The following is an 18,505-nucleotide window of genomic DNA, read 5'->3' on the forward strand; positions in this document are numbered from 1 at the left end:
AAGCATTTTCTATAGCCTGATAATGGTCTATTATTATTTAATGATACTATACAGTGTATATGACAAAACAAGGCAGCCAAAGCATAGACAAGGAGGGGGGGAAAGGAGTGAATGACAAGAAATACTTTCAAAACACATTATGGTGAGAGTCCATGAATGTGGAACCCATATTATTAATACAAACAACAAACTAGATTAGCAGATGATGAGATAGCTAATCAATAATTAATCATACAGAAAATAACAAGAATGATGAGGAAGAGATTTTATACTTTTTTTTTATTATTATTATTATTAATATAGGTGTTTGGACCAGTTTACGCTCACTTCGATTAATTTCACGGACCCTAAAATTAACAATCATATCTGAAAAGACTCGAACTTATAATTATCAGAGAATAAATCCAAAACCTGAAAAGGTTGAAATTTTATACTCTTAAGTCTTAATTGCAAGAGAAGATGATGAGTAAACAGCACCTCATTTTGGGGAATGAACTTCAACTCCTAGATTTTGTAGTTTTTTTCTTTCTTTCCTCTCCCTCTCTCTCTCTTTCCGGGGGCATCTGCAAAGATTTTAGAAACCTTATGTAATGAAGCACCATGAGCTTATGATTTATGTTCTGAGAGTTTATCCAATGGGCCACATAAATGTAATGGCTTCATAAAATGATTTATGTTCTGAGAGTTTATCTAATGGGCTTTTGTTTTAATGGACTTGCCCTGAAATATATATATATATATAAACAAAAAACAAATGCCCAACCTTAAAATGTGACAATTCTTATATTTGTGATTAATCAAATTTATGTTTTAGGGCCAATTTTCAATGGGTTTCGGGATTAAGTCCTTTTCACCTTTTAGTGGGCTTGTAATCTTAGGTTATTAGATTGAGTGAGTCGAGGCTCAATATTCAATAAATGAATAATCATATAAAAATTACAAAAAAAAATAAAATTAAAGATTTACAATGGCAAACATTATTTTCTTTTCGCCTCCAAATTTTTTCAATAGCCATAAACAGCATATTTTAAAAAATTATTTTTTTATTTAGCTATATCCTAACTGGTATTAATATATTCTTTTGTTTTAAAAAACAAAATTTTTTAATAATATCTTTAAAATATTATAAAAATAAAAATTAATTATAAAAAACTACTTGAAAAAATAATTTAAGAGATCGAAGAGAGAGGGTATTAATTAAAATTTAAATAAAAAATTAATACAAAATAAAAATATATAAGGAGGCTATCAAGTAATTGTTTTTAAAAAAAATAATTAAAATAGAATAAAATAAAAAGACCACGAGTTGATGTGCTAGCCCTGCATGCCATGCCTTAAGAAAAATAACCTAGGTAGGCCTAGGCTTTATTATTTTATTTTTTTTCATGGGATCCTGTTTTATTTTTTAAGGCGAGCAATCTATCGTTGCTTTATACCGATTGGAAAATCAAGGTTTATATTTTGTACTCAAAAACTTAAAATTTAGATTATTTTTATTTAAAAATGCCTCCAAAACACAATATAAATCTAAATCAGCACTTAACCACTAAATCATTCTAAAATCACTCTAGAAAACAAAAATTAATTGAATCAAAATAAACCAAATGAAATTGAATATATTTTTTTCTGCCATGTATAGAGAAAAAAACCATATTTATTGAACTTCTCTATCAACTTATTCTCATAAAGATCCTTATTATTTATGGTGGAAATGTGTCCAACCAACAACCTTTTCTTTATTTCAATGTTTTTTGGTTGATGAGTTTTTCTCTTCTCTTTTAAAATCAGGGATTGAAAAATAAATAAAATGAGTTTTTTGATCAAAATAAAAATTATAAAAACTTTGAATATGGTCATGGATTTTCTTTGTGTTCTACAATGTGGTCCTCTCTTTTTTATATTTGTCTTAATATCTACTATAATTTAAAAATTATTTCATGGAATTAGGTGATAAAAAGGGGGAAAAAATAGAAAAAATATATATAAAAAAGGAAAGGTGATTCACTGTTCATAACCATCAAAACCCCCCAAACTTTTTAGTGTTTTAGTTAGTAATAATTAATTAATTATCCAACATTGCTTATGAATTCTTATTTCTTAAAAATGCCTCAAACATACATCGAACACGGTCCCAAATAACGAGAGAGAAGGCAAAAAAAACATCCCCTTTTAACGAAGCATAGCATTACCTTCCTAAATAATATGATTCATAAATTCCAATTCAAGAATGAAATAACGTTGTTCTGGGAAAGTGCTCTACCAAGAAATTGGAAATCAATGAGTCCATAGGAATTTGTTTCTTTCTTTCAAAAATTTGAAAGTGATCTCCATAGTCTACAACCTGGCATTTAGAGAACTCCTGGACAGTGTTAATTAATTGGAGAATTAAGACAAAATTTAACGATTTATTTTCTCTTTTTGGAGAGGATTTAAAGATTAGTGATCCATTTACCTTAATTGAGAATTATTTTAATAATTAGAAAAAAAAAAGGAGAACAATTCAACTTTGCAATCTAATCTCATCTATCATTCTTAAAACATCAGCATGACAAGAATATATGACCATGAATATTGTCCTAAGGTGCGCAATATTCTAAGATTTTATAGCTCTTTCGCTCCTCCATTTTACGTAAAAATGCAGCGTTCTCCATTTGTTTTCGTCATCACTTTGTTTATGACTATTTTTTTGGGTGTCTCTCAGGCTGTAAATTGTATACCAGGAACAGGTGGGTCAAAAGTTGCAAGGACCATAGTTGTTGATCCATCCGGCAAAGGGAATTTCAAAACAATTCAAGGTGCCATTGACTCCATTCCAAAAAATAACAACAATTGGATCAAAGTTCAAGTCAATGCAGGCATCTACATGTAGTATATTCTCTCCCTAACTTTGCAAATTTTCTTTTTATGAAGAAACTTTGTGAATTTCTCTACTGAAAGAATACTGATGTGCAGAGAGCAAGTGAACATTCCGATCGAGAAACCATGTATTTTTCTCGAAGGAAACGGTGGCGGCCAAACCACAGTTACTTACAACGCACACCAAGACACTGCTGATAGCGCCACATTTACCTCATCGCCAAGCAATATTGTGGTGAAGGGGATAACCTTCGAGGTAAGAATTTTGCTTCCTGTTCCTCTTTTTTCCATTGTTTTTGGGTTGATCATATACATTTTTTTCTTTAAACATTCAGAGGTTATGTCTTGGATTTTACTTTAAAACATTATTGTCATTTTTAATTTAAAAAAAAAAAATACTCTCAACTAGAATTTACTCAATTGAACTGTTTTAGGAGGTAAGAAAAAGGATAAATTAAGTAACATTCATAGAGTCTTCAGTGTAACTCTCCGAAATCTCGGTTTGATTTCCCTTCACTAAACTATATTATAATAATAAATTAGACAATAACTTTTTTTCCCATGGATTTCTCTCCTCCATCCTTGTATATCATGAAATAGTATTTCACAATCGAATATCAATCATCAAGGCCTTTTAATTATGAGGTGAGAAATTATTCATTGTGAAATTTCAGTAAAAGTATCTCGTATAGAAGCTCTAACAATAATTCCATCCTTTCTCAATACCATAAAAATTTTACAATCACTACTCAACCCACAATGATCTATACAAACAAAGCTTGCATGTTCAAACTCTTAGGGATATAGCTCAATTAATTAGATTATAGATTTATTCCCTAAAGATATTTAGTTTGAATTTCACAAACTTCAAGGTCACCGGAAGCTTATATAATCATTAATTTCAGGACTCATAATAAGATTAGTTAAGGTACATGCAAGTTGATCAAAACACCGGCATTAATCATTTAAAAAAAAAGCGCTCATAGGTTCAAGCCCACCATCCATCTATTATCAACCATCCATAATCTTCCATAATAATCGTTTTTTTATAATAACTATAGTTTATAAGATGCATGCAATTTATATAAATACACAAAGAAATATACAGATCCCTGGATATTAAGGCTTTACCCATATTTTACTTAATCTAAACTACACGAGCTTAAACATACTAAATTAATTACAATTCATAATTACTTAAAGATAGCATACACATTTACTTAAATTTTTCATCCGACGTAGTTAATGGCTTACAAATCCTAAATCATCAACTCAGGCTGCATATTGGTTTAATTACATGACATAAATAGAATTTGAAAAATTCTACTCAGGCATAAAAACTATAAGATGTCGTCGAAATGTCATCGTCATGATGAAGGGGAAGAAGAACATGAAATATAAGGTTAAATAACACTGAATAACACTAACAATTACCTCTTTAAAAAAAAACCCCATTTCTATGGCGAGCTTATCATACATTATATAAAATAAAATAGCTCCCCGCTCTTGCAGCTCACTAATATATTACCAAACTATTTATTTTTTTATTTTTCTTTTTTCTTTTAAGATCCATTTTATAATATAAAAAATTAATTAACATCAAAGTGGAAAGATGAAGTGACAAACATCTACTTGCTTCTCTAGCAGGTCTAACTCCGCTCGCTTATGGTTCCACCCTCAAAGCCTCTCCTGCATCTATAAAATACAATTCATTAATAAGTCATTTCATTTATTGACTCAAGAAACTCTCATTTTAATTTCCTTTTAACTTATTTTTACAAAATAATATTCCTTGCTTTTTTGTATAATTATTTTTACAACTTATTTTTACAAAATAATAATTCATTCCAATCTGAAAATGAATATATAATTATAATCAATAACGTAAAATTAGTTGGTAAGTGATTTTACACCAAAATTCTGAATTTTCTCGTTTCATCCTTTTTCATGGATTGTACTGATTATTCCACTAAATTCTCGAGATCATTTTATTATTCTAAATATATTTATTTATTTTTTTCACCATTTAATTTGTTTACAAGCTCATTACCGTTTCATAATAATATTATTGATTTTTCAACCGGGGTTTACACCTGCACTTTTTTCATGTCATTCTTTCTTTATTAATACTATTTATCATATATGTAAACTCAATTTAATTTTATTTACTTATTTTATATTTATTTTATCTTCAAATTTATGGGGGTTTACAATTTTGCCACATTCATACCCCATCTAGACTCATTAAAACATCTACCACTTCTTCTTAAAATTTTACCTTGGGTTTTACACAAACTATTAAAAGATTTCATTCCCAATCATGGGAAGTTTCCCTTTGAATTTATATTTTTTTGTGAAAATATTTTATTTAACCTGGGTTGATGAAACTTCAAGTTGGTATTTACATCTAGTGTGTATTTTAGGTGTTTCTGCATAAAAAAATAAGTTAAAAATGATTTTTTAGGTATAAAATATCCCTTTCGTGATTCTTTAGCGATCATTTGGTTGCTGAAACTCAGAATAGCAAACGATACATTGTCTACACTATTTTTTTTAAATTAAAAGGTGGACAAGGTGTCTTCCAACCTTTACTATATAGAAAAAGGTTTGGGCATCGTCCACCCTCTAGTATAAAAAAAAAATACATGTTGTGTTAGCCATGCCTCTTTCTAATGAGCCAGGCATGCAGATCCACTCAAATGGCCTGCTTTGTTGTTCTTCTTCTTTTTCTTTTTATTTTTAACTTTTAGGACCATTCAAATAAAAAGGTTCTTATTACATACCATTAAATTTTCAATTTTTTTTTTTGAGATCATATCTTTTTTTTTAATTATATTAGAAAGTACTTCTTTTGTGCAACACCTTTTATTTTATAAAGCTTTATTTAATTGCAAAAAAAAAAAAAAAAAAACTTTGGTGTTGTTCCATCAAATATCGTTTGGTTTTTTTATTCTTTTGAAGAAAGTCATTAATGTAATAGATCCACATTGCCCTCACTCTTTAACCTGCCATTCAAGCCCCGCAAACCTGCCCATTGTTATAGGTTAGAAGTAGGCCCAAGATACCCCCACCCCCGAGCTCTTTCTTAAGCCCTGAATTACCTTTTCTCTAAATTCATTTAAATAAAATAACTTCATTTATTTTCAAGTTTGTTTTTGAATAAGATCATTACTTTTTTATTTATATTAGCGGGTCCATTTTTTTCTTTAAATTTAATCAAAATTAATTATGATTTATTAAATGATATTTTATTTAAGATATTAATTAACTAGATAATCAATTTAATCAGTTGGCTTCAGTAACTTTTTTTAGCGATTCATAGTACATATGATTTTTATATGCATCATCTTTTCGGTTCACAATTACAATTAGTTGGCTTCAGTAACTTTTTTTAGCGATTCATGGTATATATAATTTTTATATGCATCATCTTTTCAGTTCACGACTACAATTTTTCTTAATGGTTTTAAAAACATTGTCAATGCATGTATTTTTCTTAAGTTGAAAAAAAAAAAAGGAAAATTTTGTGCAAGCCACAGTGGAGATCGAGCGGGGACAACGCTAGCTAGTATGATCTATATCCACAATCAAAGGCGGAGCCAGGAATTTTTCCTGTCTTGGGCTATTAAATAAATGTATAATTTTTTTAAAAAATAACTATTAATTCATGTATATAAATTTTTGAAGATAACATTACAGTTTTAATTTAAATACATTACCTAAAATATTAAAAAAAATGCATAAAATTGAAGTAAAAAGTAAAAAGAAACTCACTATTAAAGTTACATCCTTCGATGTTTTATGAAATATAATTCATTTATAATCAAATCTAAATCAATATTATACCAACCCCTTAATCGAGATAAAATAATAATCTCATGTCAACTGGAAAAAAAAAATTAATTAATTTTTTTTCTCTCTCAATTCCTTCTTCCTTTACTTGATTCTTCCTTAGATTAGGGTTTTATAGGTTATACTTTGTAAGTTTATAAGGTTATTCTCTTACTTTTCTTTTTTTTTTTCCTTGGATTTTTTTCTTTATGTTTTCCCTTGCTTCTCTCTTGCCTTTTCTTTTCTTTCTTTTTCTATTCTGCTTCTTTACAGTCGGTAAGATATAAAAAAAAAAAAAAAAGCTTATTTGTTTTATTTTTTGATGGCAAATAATCATTTTACCATTTTGTTAGCACTACCAAGCTCCGTTCACCCTAAAATTTTAACTAGATTTTATTCAATATATTTTAAGATCCCTTGTAAAATTTCAGCTCAATTTAATAGTCGGATTGAAAATTACGTTCAATAACGTAAAACTAGATAAATTATGATTTTTCATCAAATTTTTAAATTTCTCCAAAAATTTTGAAATTTTAATCCAAGCTAAAGTATTATATTACAAGGCTCTACGCAAATTTTTAAATTTTTTTGATAACTCAATTAAAAATTAAAAATTTATTTATATAAAACTAGTCAAAAAAATATTGATAAAATCTTAACCTTGGCTAGAGCCCACCCTAGCCCTCAGCACACCTCCACCCTTGTCCACAGCAGTATTTTGTTCTTTAAATAGCTAAATTCCTAGTTTTTTTTTTTAATAACGCAGAATTCATTTAACCGTCGGTTGATACAAAAAACCTACAATGGAATCAAATCACCTGGTGTACTACCAGCACTTTCAGCACGAATTTATGGTGATAAGTCTGCTTTCTATGATTGTGCTTTTTTGGGTGTTCAAGATACATTGTGGGACGCTAATGGCCGCCATCACTTCTCCAATTGCTACATTGAAGGATCAGTAGATTTTATATATGGTGCTGGCCAATCTTTTTATGAGGTAACTAAGACTTGTCATGCACTAATCTTTCTACAATAAGTTATGCATGAAAATCATTTTTTATTTTCTAGGTCCTCACGTAAACAAATTTACCTTTTTTCATTGTTAGATGGTTGGACGTGCATATTATGTCACTAAACTACTACACTACAATGGGTTGTGCACTCAAACCTTGCACTGAAACTTTACCATATATATATATATATATATATATATATATATATATATATATATATATATATAGACACACACACTTGTGTAGGATTTTTTTTTTGATAATCATGGGTGTCCAGACCAGTTTATACAAACCTCAACCAATATCTTAATACCTTGAAATTAACGATCATGTAAACTTCCAGTAGCCTGAAATTTGTGGCACTCGAACTGATAACCTCTAGGGAACAAACCTAGAACCTGATTAGTTTAACTATACCTCTTACTATTTTTAATTTGTTGTGAAATGTATCTTATGCTTGATGCAGGGTTGTATAATAAATGTTACCAGTGAAGGTTTTATAACAGCTCAAGGCAAGGAGTTTCATAATGATACCAATGGTTTTGTATTTTCTCATTGTTATGTTACTGGAGTTAAGGGTGCTAAAGCTTACCTTGGGAGGGCATACAGAGGATATTCAACAGTAATATATAACGATGCATATTTATCTGAAGTTGTACAACCTGAAGGGTGGTTTGCTTGGGATTATATGGGGCATGAGTAAGTTATGCATAACTTTAGATCTATATATCCACCGTTTCCTAATTTATATTAATATCTTGATTTTCATTTTGATTTTCATGTTTTCAAGGGGTAATATAACCTATGTGGAGGCTAATTGTAAAGGACCAGGAGCAAACACTTTAAATCGTGTGAAATGGGAAAAGAAGCTTACAAGACAACAGCTCAATCGATTCTCAAAGTCATCCTTCATTGATCAAGATGGCTGGCTTGCCAAACTACCTCTTTGAAATTCTTCACGGCAATTTCCTTTGTACTCTGAATTGTAATCCAATCAATATAGTCATCAATTATGAAGAAAATTAGTGCCATATCAAATTGTAAAATCAAGAATTTTGAATAATTAAAATGTTATCAGGGCAAGCAATCCTTTTATATTAAATTTTATATCATTTTCACCTTACTGGCGGGCAAAACTATTGCTTATTATTGCTTGCCAACCATTAGTTTTGTTTGATCTTTATTTACTTAAAAAAAAAAAAAAAACCTTTTTATTTTTGCCATTTTTTTTCCTATCACTGTACATCTCTCACAAGAAAATCCTAGTATTGTCAACCTATATTTGATCAAGTGATTTAAACTCTAATCTAATGATTTATTAGCGTTGGTTTTTATTTTTATGAGAATCACAATTTGAAGACCATTTTTTTATTATGCCTTTTATGGCATTTCTCTTGTTTATGAAGTATTGATTTCTTGTTATATTTTCAAGGTTATAAACTACATGAAAACCAAACACATTTTTTGTTTTTTAAATGAAAGTTTATTTTTAAATTTTTGGATTTTTTTTTAAGTTTCGAAAAAAACGGGTACTTTTAATACCAAATCCATATCTTATAATGTAAGTCTACAACTCGATATTATGTAAAATTATTGAAAAAAACATGCAAGGGACCCACAAATATTATTAAAATACACTTTGAAAATTTTGGATTTTTCTTTTCTTTTCTTTTAATATTATTTTATTATTATCAAATATATTGGGCTGGACCCGGCCTTGCCATCTAGGATCTGAAACAGGTCCATCCCGACTCACGTGAAATAGGTTAGGTCGACTAACAACCCAACAATTATCTCTTTTTTCTAAGAAAATATCTTTCTTTCTTATTTAATCCAAGACTCGGATGTTTTAAGCATACCAAAATCTTTTTTTTGGTAATGTTTGCTCTTTACACAGTTCGACTTATACTTGATATAATTCAATTAAAAGAATACGAAAATATCATAACTCAAAACTTATAAAAAAAGAACATATGGTTGTAAATCTTAAAGTTTAGATTGTTTTTACATTTTTGGAATAATTTTGTAATATTTCTTAATTTTCCTTGAATTGTTAGAAATTTTTATAGAATAAATTAATAAATTTTATTATAATTTATAAATCAATACTAGAAGCAATTAACAAAATCCTATAAGGAAATGTATCACAAAATCGCAGAAAGACTACAAAAATGGACCAAGTACATCTGATACAGATAAATAAACCACAGAATCTTAAGCACTTGTTAATTTTGAATCCTGGTTGTGAAAAAAAAATTACCAGTACTTGTTTATTTTTATGTTTTAAAAAAAATTTAAAAATTTTAGTTTTTCTTTTATTTCAAATTAATTTTTTTTTATGTTTTCATATCGTTTTGATGTTCTAATGTCAAAAATAAATCTTATATATATATATATATATATATATATATATATATATATATTATTTAATATATTTTCAAGTAAAAAATAATTACTACCCATAGGTGATCATTTTCGATCCGGTTCGGTTTTTATAAAAAAAAAAAAAAAGTAATCAAACAAAAAAAATTAAAAAAAAAAAACCATAACCGGTTCAAATCGATCGATTTCAGCTCGTTCTTTTTTAGGATAAAAACTGGTTCAAACCGGTTTGACTTGATTTTTTTAATTTGACTCGGTTTTTTTCGATTTGTCTCTATTTTTTTAGTTTTATCGGTTTGGCTCAGTTTTTTTTTTGTTTGGGTTCAATTCGGTTTTAGGGTTTATAAAACCAAAACTGAACAGAACTAGCCTAATTTTTTTAAAATTTTAATTTTTTTTTTGTTATTTCTTTTTCTAATTTTCTGAATGTTTTTTTCGCTCAACCCTACTTCTACCATAATATCATACATAATATCATACAGACTCTAAATCCCAACAAAAGACACAATGTCCTATTGGACCATTCTTAATAGGCCAAGCCTAATCCTCTCCAAGGCTTAATTGTAAATCCCCCCTACGCCATTTTTCCTCATTGCCAACCCATCATTCATTGCTTCTCCGCAAAGAGAAACATCGATATTTATGCCTCTAATGATGGCTGGTTGGATTTGAGATGTGGAAGATAAGGTTTGTTCATTTGAGCTGTCAAAGCCATTTTTCACAGCCACGAGAAAATCCATTCCATGGTAGAGCGTGTGGAGCACATGAAATTTAATGTTTTGAATGATAACACTAAGCAACAACCTGTCAAGGATCAAACAAGGTTTCAGTGGTCCACTCTCCTTGCTATCAACAAAGTTTTGCTAGCCAATATTAAGTCTGCATACCCTACGATTGCCAAGTCCCTTACTGTTAAGACATGAGACCAAACTCACCATGTCTGCTTGATAACTCAGCTATCCAAATTAATACAAATCAACAGTTCTGCAACCCAAACTGTCTCATGCAGTTAAGGTGTTGTCATCTGCGGTAAAAGAGGTAACCTGGACGCATTTTACTGCATATGATACTGATTTTCTTAGCATAATCTCAAAGCATCAGACAAGGTCTTTTAATATGAAAGTTCCATAACAAGAGGAAATGGATGGGAAAAGACAAAAGCCAACAAGTCAAGAGACTCATGTACGCACATGCCTCTCTGGGTTTCTTGGCATTCCCATGTGCTTCATCACAAATGCGTACAAAAAAATAATTGTGCAGACAGCAATTGTATATCTTAAATAACTGTAATTGCATTCTGTTTCGATAGTTTATTCAACTAACAGCAAATCAACAATGCCGGAATTTCTATAACAGCTTTTTATAAGATATGTATCTGCTTATGGTTACAAATTCAATAGAAAGCTGCTCTAAAGCTGATTTTGCAGATGGGAAAAATTAATAAAGAAGTAAAAAAGAAGAAGAAAGAAACAGAGAGAAAGACTCGTGTGAGATTAAGAAACAAAAAGAAGAAGAAAACTTTGAAACCACTCTTTTACATATACAGTGAAAGAAAGAGAATTGCAATCAAGAATGCCAGATTCCATTTAACATACTACGGAATCTATTTGTAGATAGCTTCCTGACAAGTCTTTTAGCATCAGAAACTTCAGCCTCTGCAAGTTTTTCTATGTTCTTCAAATAACCAGAATTGGCAATCTTTTTTCTTCCACTATTGCAACTTGTTAAGGTCAATAATATAGAGATCAAGAACTTTTTGCTACCTGAATTTGTCTCTTCTTGGTCAAGCAATTGAAGAAGAAAACCCACGTTGCGATCGTCCTGCACGAATATTTTACGATTTTTAGGCACTGAGACCAGGCTGTTGAGTGCCACAGCTGCCATTTCTCTAACTTCAAATGATTTTGCATCAAGAAATTTTACAAACTCTGACATAAATCCAGCATCTCCCATTGCCTTTTTAGTCTCCTCTGATGTTCCAGAGAGCCTAAATGCTGCTTTCAGTGCCAATTCCTGGACCAAAACATCTCCATTCCGAAGGAAGAAAAGAAGCTGATCCATAAATCCATAACTCATCAACACACTGATATAACTAGCTGAAGAGAAACATAGATTCTCAATTGCCCTTAATGCCATCTCTCTAGATTTTGAAGAACACGTGATTTTCGGATCAAAAACGCGTACTAGTGCCCGAATTCCGCCTTCTTTGACCACCGATTGCCTCACTGATTCGTCTCCAGATGCAATATTTTGAAGGAATTCAATGGAACTTATCTGCACACCTTCATCTTTTGATCTTGCCAGCTTGATAAATGTGGAAACTGCACCTTCTTCCATCATAAATCTCTTTATTTCATCAACACCAACAAGATTTCTCAATACCCCACAAGCAGGGCTAATAAGTTCTGCTGTGGAATCAGCACTAGCACATATTTTCAATAAAGCTGTAACACCACCATATGCTGAAACTGACCAGGCATTATCAGAATTCTGGGTCAATTTTTGCAAGCTTCTTGCAGCACCCTCCTTGCTTATTTCACTGCGACTCTCCAAAACCCTGATCAAAGGCCCTATAATCCCAGCTCCAATCAAAATAGACTTGTAAGAATCAAAACCTGAAATCACTGCCACAACTTTTACAGCATCTTGTTGAAGTTCCATTTCCATTGAATCAAGAAGACTAACCAATATATTCACTAAGTCACCAACTTCAACAATTATCTTCACATACTTCTCATCTTCAACAACAACATCATACAAATTGACCAAAGCTTGTCTCTTCATTTCTAAGTCACCAATTTTCATTCTTGTCAACAGATCTCTAACGTAGAACCTCATATCATCCTTGCAAGCATTGACTCCAGGTCTAGACACAACAATGGCAAAACCCTGACTCAAAATACCTGCAGTAAAAATCCCAGATAGATTCTTTACATGTCTATCAAACTTTGCAACCATTACATCCAAATCACTCTGCATCAAGAGCTTGCCGCTGTATGAAAGATCCACACATCTCCTAGCAAGATCATAGCAGTCACTAGCAGAGGCTAAGACAGCAGACACCATGCCTGAAAGTATTGGATTCTGGCTTGAATCACAATCCTCTATGGCAATTAAGCTTGAGTTTAGCTCTTCTAGCTTGTTTCTAATTAGTTGCCATTTCACTGCAAAAACTTTAATTGGAAGAGAGTAGGAGATCAAAGAAGAAATAACCTCAATAGCTTGCCTGAGACTGCGCTTTGGTGGTGACGATTCTTGAAAGATCTGGTCTTGTTTTGGATTTTCTTGTCCCATGTTTTTGTTTATCAATGATCTTGCAAAAACCCCATTCAGTATCTATCTAGAGAAGGGAATCTAAGCAGTGAAGTTTTTCATAAAGAGAGCCAGATAGAAAGAGAGAGAGAGAGAGAGAGAGAGCGCCTCTGCATATCTATCCATCATGTTATCTATCTAACTGTGCTTATCTCCTGGCTTCTGTTAAGAAGCTGAAACTGAATGGCGTGCTGGTGGATGCTTGCAAGACTGCCATTAGTATTCGAAGGGCATTCTTGTCATTTTGAATGAATTAGCAGCAGTGGTGGGTTTTGGGAAGGGACAGGCAGGAAGTGGGAACTTTACCTCTACAAGAAAGGATGTGCTTGTAATGTTTTCAGTTCTTCATTGTCTTAACCTATGTGGAAATACATATAATATAGTGTGGTGAATGCAAAATAATAATAAATCACACATTGTATTTCTTAATTATTCTTTTCTTGTACTTTATAGTAGAAGTTATTAATAACTTAACAGTTACATTCATCATACCATGCTATATGAGCTTAGCAAATGTGTTTATTGGCATTATTATACATTCTATTGTCTTTCAATTCGGAGAGTGAGGTTATTAATTTATAACACTATCAAAAACATGATGACTTGCTATATTGTTTTATTAATTGTGTTTGTTATTACGATGCGGGTTGTTACTCATCAAAACAATTTTTTATTTATTTTTAATATAAACACAATTAATATTATTAAAAAGCATAAAAAAGATTTGATGTTTTTTCAAGCCAAATATATTTCTAAAATGCATCGAAAAACAGTTCTGAATGTAAAAACAAAGGATTTGGAGTTGAGTTTTTTCCAAAATAAATTCATTTTAGTATTATTCTGGCTTTCTTCTCCCAAATCTCATTCATAAATTAGGAGAGGAGCTACTGTGCTTCTCGAACACACTACTCTCTTAGAGTGAAGAGATGACAAAAGCAATAGACAAAGCTGAGGGATTAGGGGCCTTGATAGAAAACAAAACCCTTTTGGACCACTCTCCGAGTATGGACACCCCTTTCGAGTTTCGATTAGGTGAAAAAAAGAAAAAAGAGTAGCTCTCATCTCTCTCGGAATGGAGATGACAAAAACCCCCCACCCCACCACGTGAAGCCCTGTGGAGGATGCCTTGAGCTAGCAGTCACCTTTCCAACAGGAAGTGGAGATGAACATGCAAATCAATACAGCCACCGAGAGAAAGGTGGTAGATAGTATCTCTTTTATAATCTTTTGTGTGAGTGAAAGATAGCGAGAGGAGCTAAAGAAAAAGGCCGAAAGCTACTCTGGTCCAAAACAATTTGCTAAAGGAAGCACAAAGTATATTGCCCTTTATGCAAATTAACTCGAGGGATAAGCTCTGGAGGGATTTATGGGAATTGTTCGAAGGACACAAGATGATCATGCGTATTAAAAAACCAGGAAGATGACAAACGGAGATTTAACAACAAAAAAATGACCCATGATGTCTAATGTTGTGCTGATTCTGTCTTAATGCATATGACAAAATTATCTATTATTCTGCTTGTCACGGATCCATTCTTAATTTCATGTTAACTTTAGGATATATATATATATTTATGCAGAATTTCTTGGATGGATTGGTTTTGATTTTTGGCTAATGTGCTTGTGATTAGTTCTAATAGTCAGTACTGTGAAAAGGTTTTTTACATGTGGGGAAGAAGGCCATGATCTTTCTGATTGTATTCAGAATTGAACTTTCTGTATGTAGGCCAATGTGCTGGCTGAGTGACTCCATCAGAAAATGTTTGTTACCCTCATCAAGTCAATTTCACAGTATAATTTGACCTGCAAATGCCCAAAATTCTGTTTTTAGGGACCCCAAATCACTTTCTAGTGTTTTATTTGTCATTGTAATAACTTCTGATTTTTAAAATGTTTTTCAAATTATTTTATCTTGAAAAACATTAATTTGGTGTTTTTAAAAAAAAAATCAATGATCTTAACATGTTGGTATCAAAACATTAATAAAAATCTGAAAAAAATATTATTTTGATGTATTTTTATTTCTAAAATACTTTTAAAAAACATCATACACCACATTACTAACTATATCATAGGATTTACATTAATGTATTTATGCTTCTACTTTTCAATTTTATGTGTCTTTTAAGTTTTTTAGAAATCAAAAGGATCATAGGATGATCATGCCTAGGGATCTTCATATTTTTTTTGTTGGTTGTGAGATATATATAATTTATTGTTGGACATAGTAGGGCTGGTGTGTGCCTAGCTAGCATGAGCCCTGGAAGCAATGGTGTTTTTGTTGATCAATGCACTATTGCAATGTTAGGTGCAAATGGGATTTGTGTGCAAAAGCAAGGAGTGTTATCTTTAGACAGAACTTGGAGTAGAAAAGAAGTGAGATTCAAGACACAAACAAGCATAGCTACAATATACCTTGGCTTTGAAGAGAAAGATACATACATCAATTTTTTTTTCCATGTTCATCTACATTAGGGATAAGAGACAAAATGACCAAAATAATGAGCAAAGATTGCTTGATGGGGATATATAGATTTGGTGTCCCAAAACCTGTTACATGTTCACCATCATTTCAACTATGTGATATTGAAGTGAAATGCAATTAGGAGTTTTAAATTAATCTCTCAAGATTTTCAACAATTGAACAGGACAATATCTTAGAGACAATATCTTAGAGACAATCTCCTTGATTAAGGAGGGTACAATGTATAAAGCATTCCTTAAGCTTCTTGGTTGCCATTAAACAAAATATATTGATTCTCGAGTGTTAAGTACATCTTTGGTATTGTGATGCAAAATGTTTTTTAAAATAATTTTTGCTTGAAAATATATTAAAATAATTTTTATTTTATTTTTAACATTAGCATATCAAAACCATCAAAAAAACACTAAAAAAATTAAATTTAATGATTTTTAAAAAAAATACACTTTTAAAAAGTATTTAAAGATAAAAACAAATGTACTTTTAAATAGATACTTAAGCTCAATATTAAGATTCGACAAATATGAGTTTGGACGTTTGATATGATATACTAAATTAAAGTGTGAAAATGACCTTCCCAACAAAATAATATAGCCCTAATCTTTTATTTGGACCCCTTATCTTTGACTAAAAATCCTTAAGCTTACAATGGGGCGGAGCCAACACTTTAAAAAGTTCAATGTTTAAATTCTATGGTCTATCACCTAACTAGTCATTCATGCCACAGCCATTGAATAAGAATAACACATTTCTTCTTCTTTTTTCTCTCTTTTTAAGTGTAAGAACGTGTAGACAAGTCAATGTCAAAGCAAAGCAAAAGGAACACACAATGTGGTTTGTTCCAGCAAATCACCAACTAAAACAAGTTTTCATGAACATATTGTGCCTTGCCAAAGAGGATAGGTTTCAGTTTTTCAGCTCTATCCTTCCTCATTTTCACACACAAATCAAGCATGGCTTCTAACTAGGAAAAGCTCGAGGCTCATCTAAGTTCGTGGTCTGCAAATCTGTCTCGTGATGATGAACATTTTAGAGCTCCATCAGCTTTCACAATCGTTACTGTGAATTATGAGAAAAATTGATGGAGTTGGAGTGGCTTGTTTCTTACAACTTACCCAGCAAGAAAATGATGTGTCCTGAAGGCATCGAGCATGGAAATGAATCTTGGCCTAAAGAATGATATGGTTATCATTAGGTTCTTACTTGAAGGAGACAGCTTACCAAAATGTTAATGGCTGAAAAGAGTTCCATAAGAGAGTCAATTAGAGCACGAGATTCTAATTATCACAGCAAGATCAAGTTTTAATTTGTTCAGAAGTCTTGTGTTCATTCTACAGTAGCTCACAAGTTGCATGAGTTGGTTTAAGTGTGTGCAATTTGGTTTAATGCAGTGGAGAGTCGTTTTTTAAAAGTATTTTTTCATTGAAAATATATTAAAATAGTTTTTTTTAGATTTTTTTTATTTTTTACATTAATATATCAAAACTATTAAAAAAACCATCTATAAAATATTAATTCGATGTTCCCCATAAACAAACACAAATACTGAGTGTCTAATTAAATCATCAAAGGAGTCGAATATGTATCTGCAAACAAGCAATTTTCAATGAGCAGGGAGTCGAAAAGAATCCAAGCTTCCATGTCGAATGCACTAAACAACAATCAACATGCTGCTGCACATCTTAATCGATCGAGGATGGTGAGGCAAATGTTCTTCAATTGAGCTCCAATCCAAAATCAAGGACAAACAGTGGACAAGCCAAGATCTTCTAGGAGTGGAATGAAATTGGACTCCACCTTGTATGGGAAGATCCATCTTGGTGGGCCATAGTTCACAGAAACAAGGTGACTGGACCCCACCCATAAGAAAATTATGAATCATGGATGGTAAAAAGTAAAAAAAGTAAGCACTTCTCTTTTGTAGCAGTGGAAATCTTAGAAGCAACTCAAAAATGCAAACGGTCATGATGACTTTTTCTTGAAGTCCCAAGAGGAAACCTGTGAATTCACAGTGATCAAAGCGATGGGTTCCTCAAGGAAATAGCTTTTAAGGCAATAGAGGGTAGGGTACAGCTGTGAAGTCACTAGGGTTCCGTGACAGACGATGCTCCGAGCATTTATCATCCCGACGAGAGTGTGCACCAGTCAGGCGAAGGAATCTGCTAATCTGGCTGTGGCCTGCAAACTCCAGGCCATCTTATTGAGGAAGCCCTTAAATCCATAGCCATTTCAAAACCCAATTTCTGGCTTGAATTTGAAGCTTGGAAGGAAAATGGAAACCACGCTTCAGGACATAGGAACTAGGTAAGAGTGCCTGCTTTTGAGCTTTTGTATACCAGTTCTCGCTTTGCTAACTCGGCCTTGAGAAATGCCGCATTATTTGACATGTTCGAGAAATTCTCGCATTATTTGTTGAGCTTCCCTCCCTGATACCAAGCAGATTCCTCTTGCGTACTCCTTCAGAAGTAAATTTGTTTCTTCAGTCTCAAATGAGAAGGAAGATGCTAGGGGATGGGGATAGCATTAGCTTCTAATACCTAACCTAACTTGGTAGGATATTCCATGACTTGGGACCTAAAAAAAGCTGGATTTCAACAAAAAAATAAAAAGAGAATTAACTATTAATAAA

General features: G+C 31.6%; 2 protein-coding genes across 2 annotated transcripts; one reads left to right on the top strand and one right to left on the bottom strand.

Annotated features, from left to right (window-relative positions):
- Positions 1 to 2,635: 2,635 nt before the first annotated feature.
- On the top strand, positions 2,636 to 8,650 carry LOC118047266 (probable pectinesterase 55). Its single transcript, XM_035056511.1, has 5 exons — positions 2,636 to 2,865; positions 2,953 to 3,112; positions 7,454 to 7,684; positions 8,167 to 8,399; positions 8,491 to 8,650. The coding sequence occupies exons 1-5, from the start codon at positions 2,636 to 2,638 to the stop codon at positions 8,648 to 8,650; spliced, it is 1,014 nt and encodes a 337-aa protein (XP_034912402.1).
- Positions 8,651 to 11,554: 2,904 nt separating this feature from the next.
- Positions 11,555 to 13,728, bottom strand: LOC118047388 (uncharacterized). Its single transcript, XM_035056677.2, has one exon. The coding sequence runs from the start codon at positions 13,374 to 13,376 to the stop codon at positions 11,649 to 11,651; it is 1,728 nt and encodes a 575-aa protein (XP_034912568.1). The 5' UTR covers positions 13,377 to 13,728; the 3' UTR covers positions 11,555 to 11,648.
- Between the last annotated feature and the right edge of the window lie 4,777 nt (positions 13,729 to 18,505).

This window comes from Populus alba, chromosome 4 (assembly GCF_005239225.2).
Source record: "Populus alba chromosome 4, ASM523922v2, whole genome shotgun sequence".
NCBI classification, from domain to species: domain Eukaryota; kingdom Viridiplantae; phylum Streptophyta; class Magnoliopsida; order Malpighiales; family Salicaceae; genus Populus; species Populus alba.

Coding starts and splice junctions, on each gene's coding strand:
- LOC118047266 (XM_035056511.1), top strand. CDS start 2,636: ATGCAGCGTTCTCCATTTGTTTTCGTCATCACTTTGTTTATGACTATT. Junction 2,866..2,952: donor GTCAATGCAGGCATCTACAT/GTAGTATATTCT, acceptor ACTGATGTGCAG/AGAGCAAGTGAACATTCCGA. Junction 7,685..8,166: donor CTGGCCAATCTTTTTATGAG/GTAACTAAGACT, acceptor TGCTTGATGCAG/GGTTGTATAATAAATGTTAC.
- LOC118047388 (XM_035056677.2), bottom strand. CDS start 13,376: ATGGGACAAGAAAATCCAAAACAAGACCAGATCTTTCAAGAATCGTCA.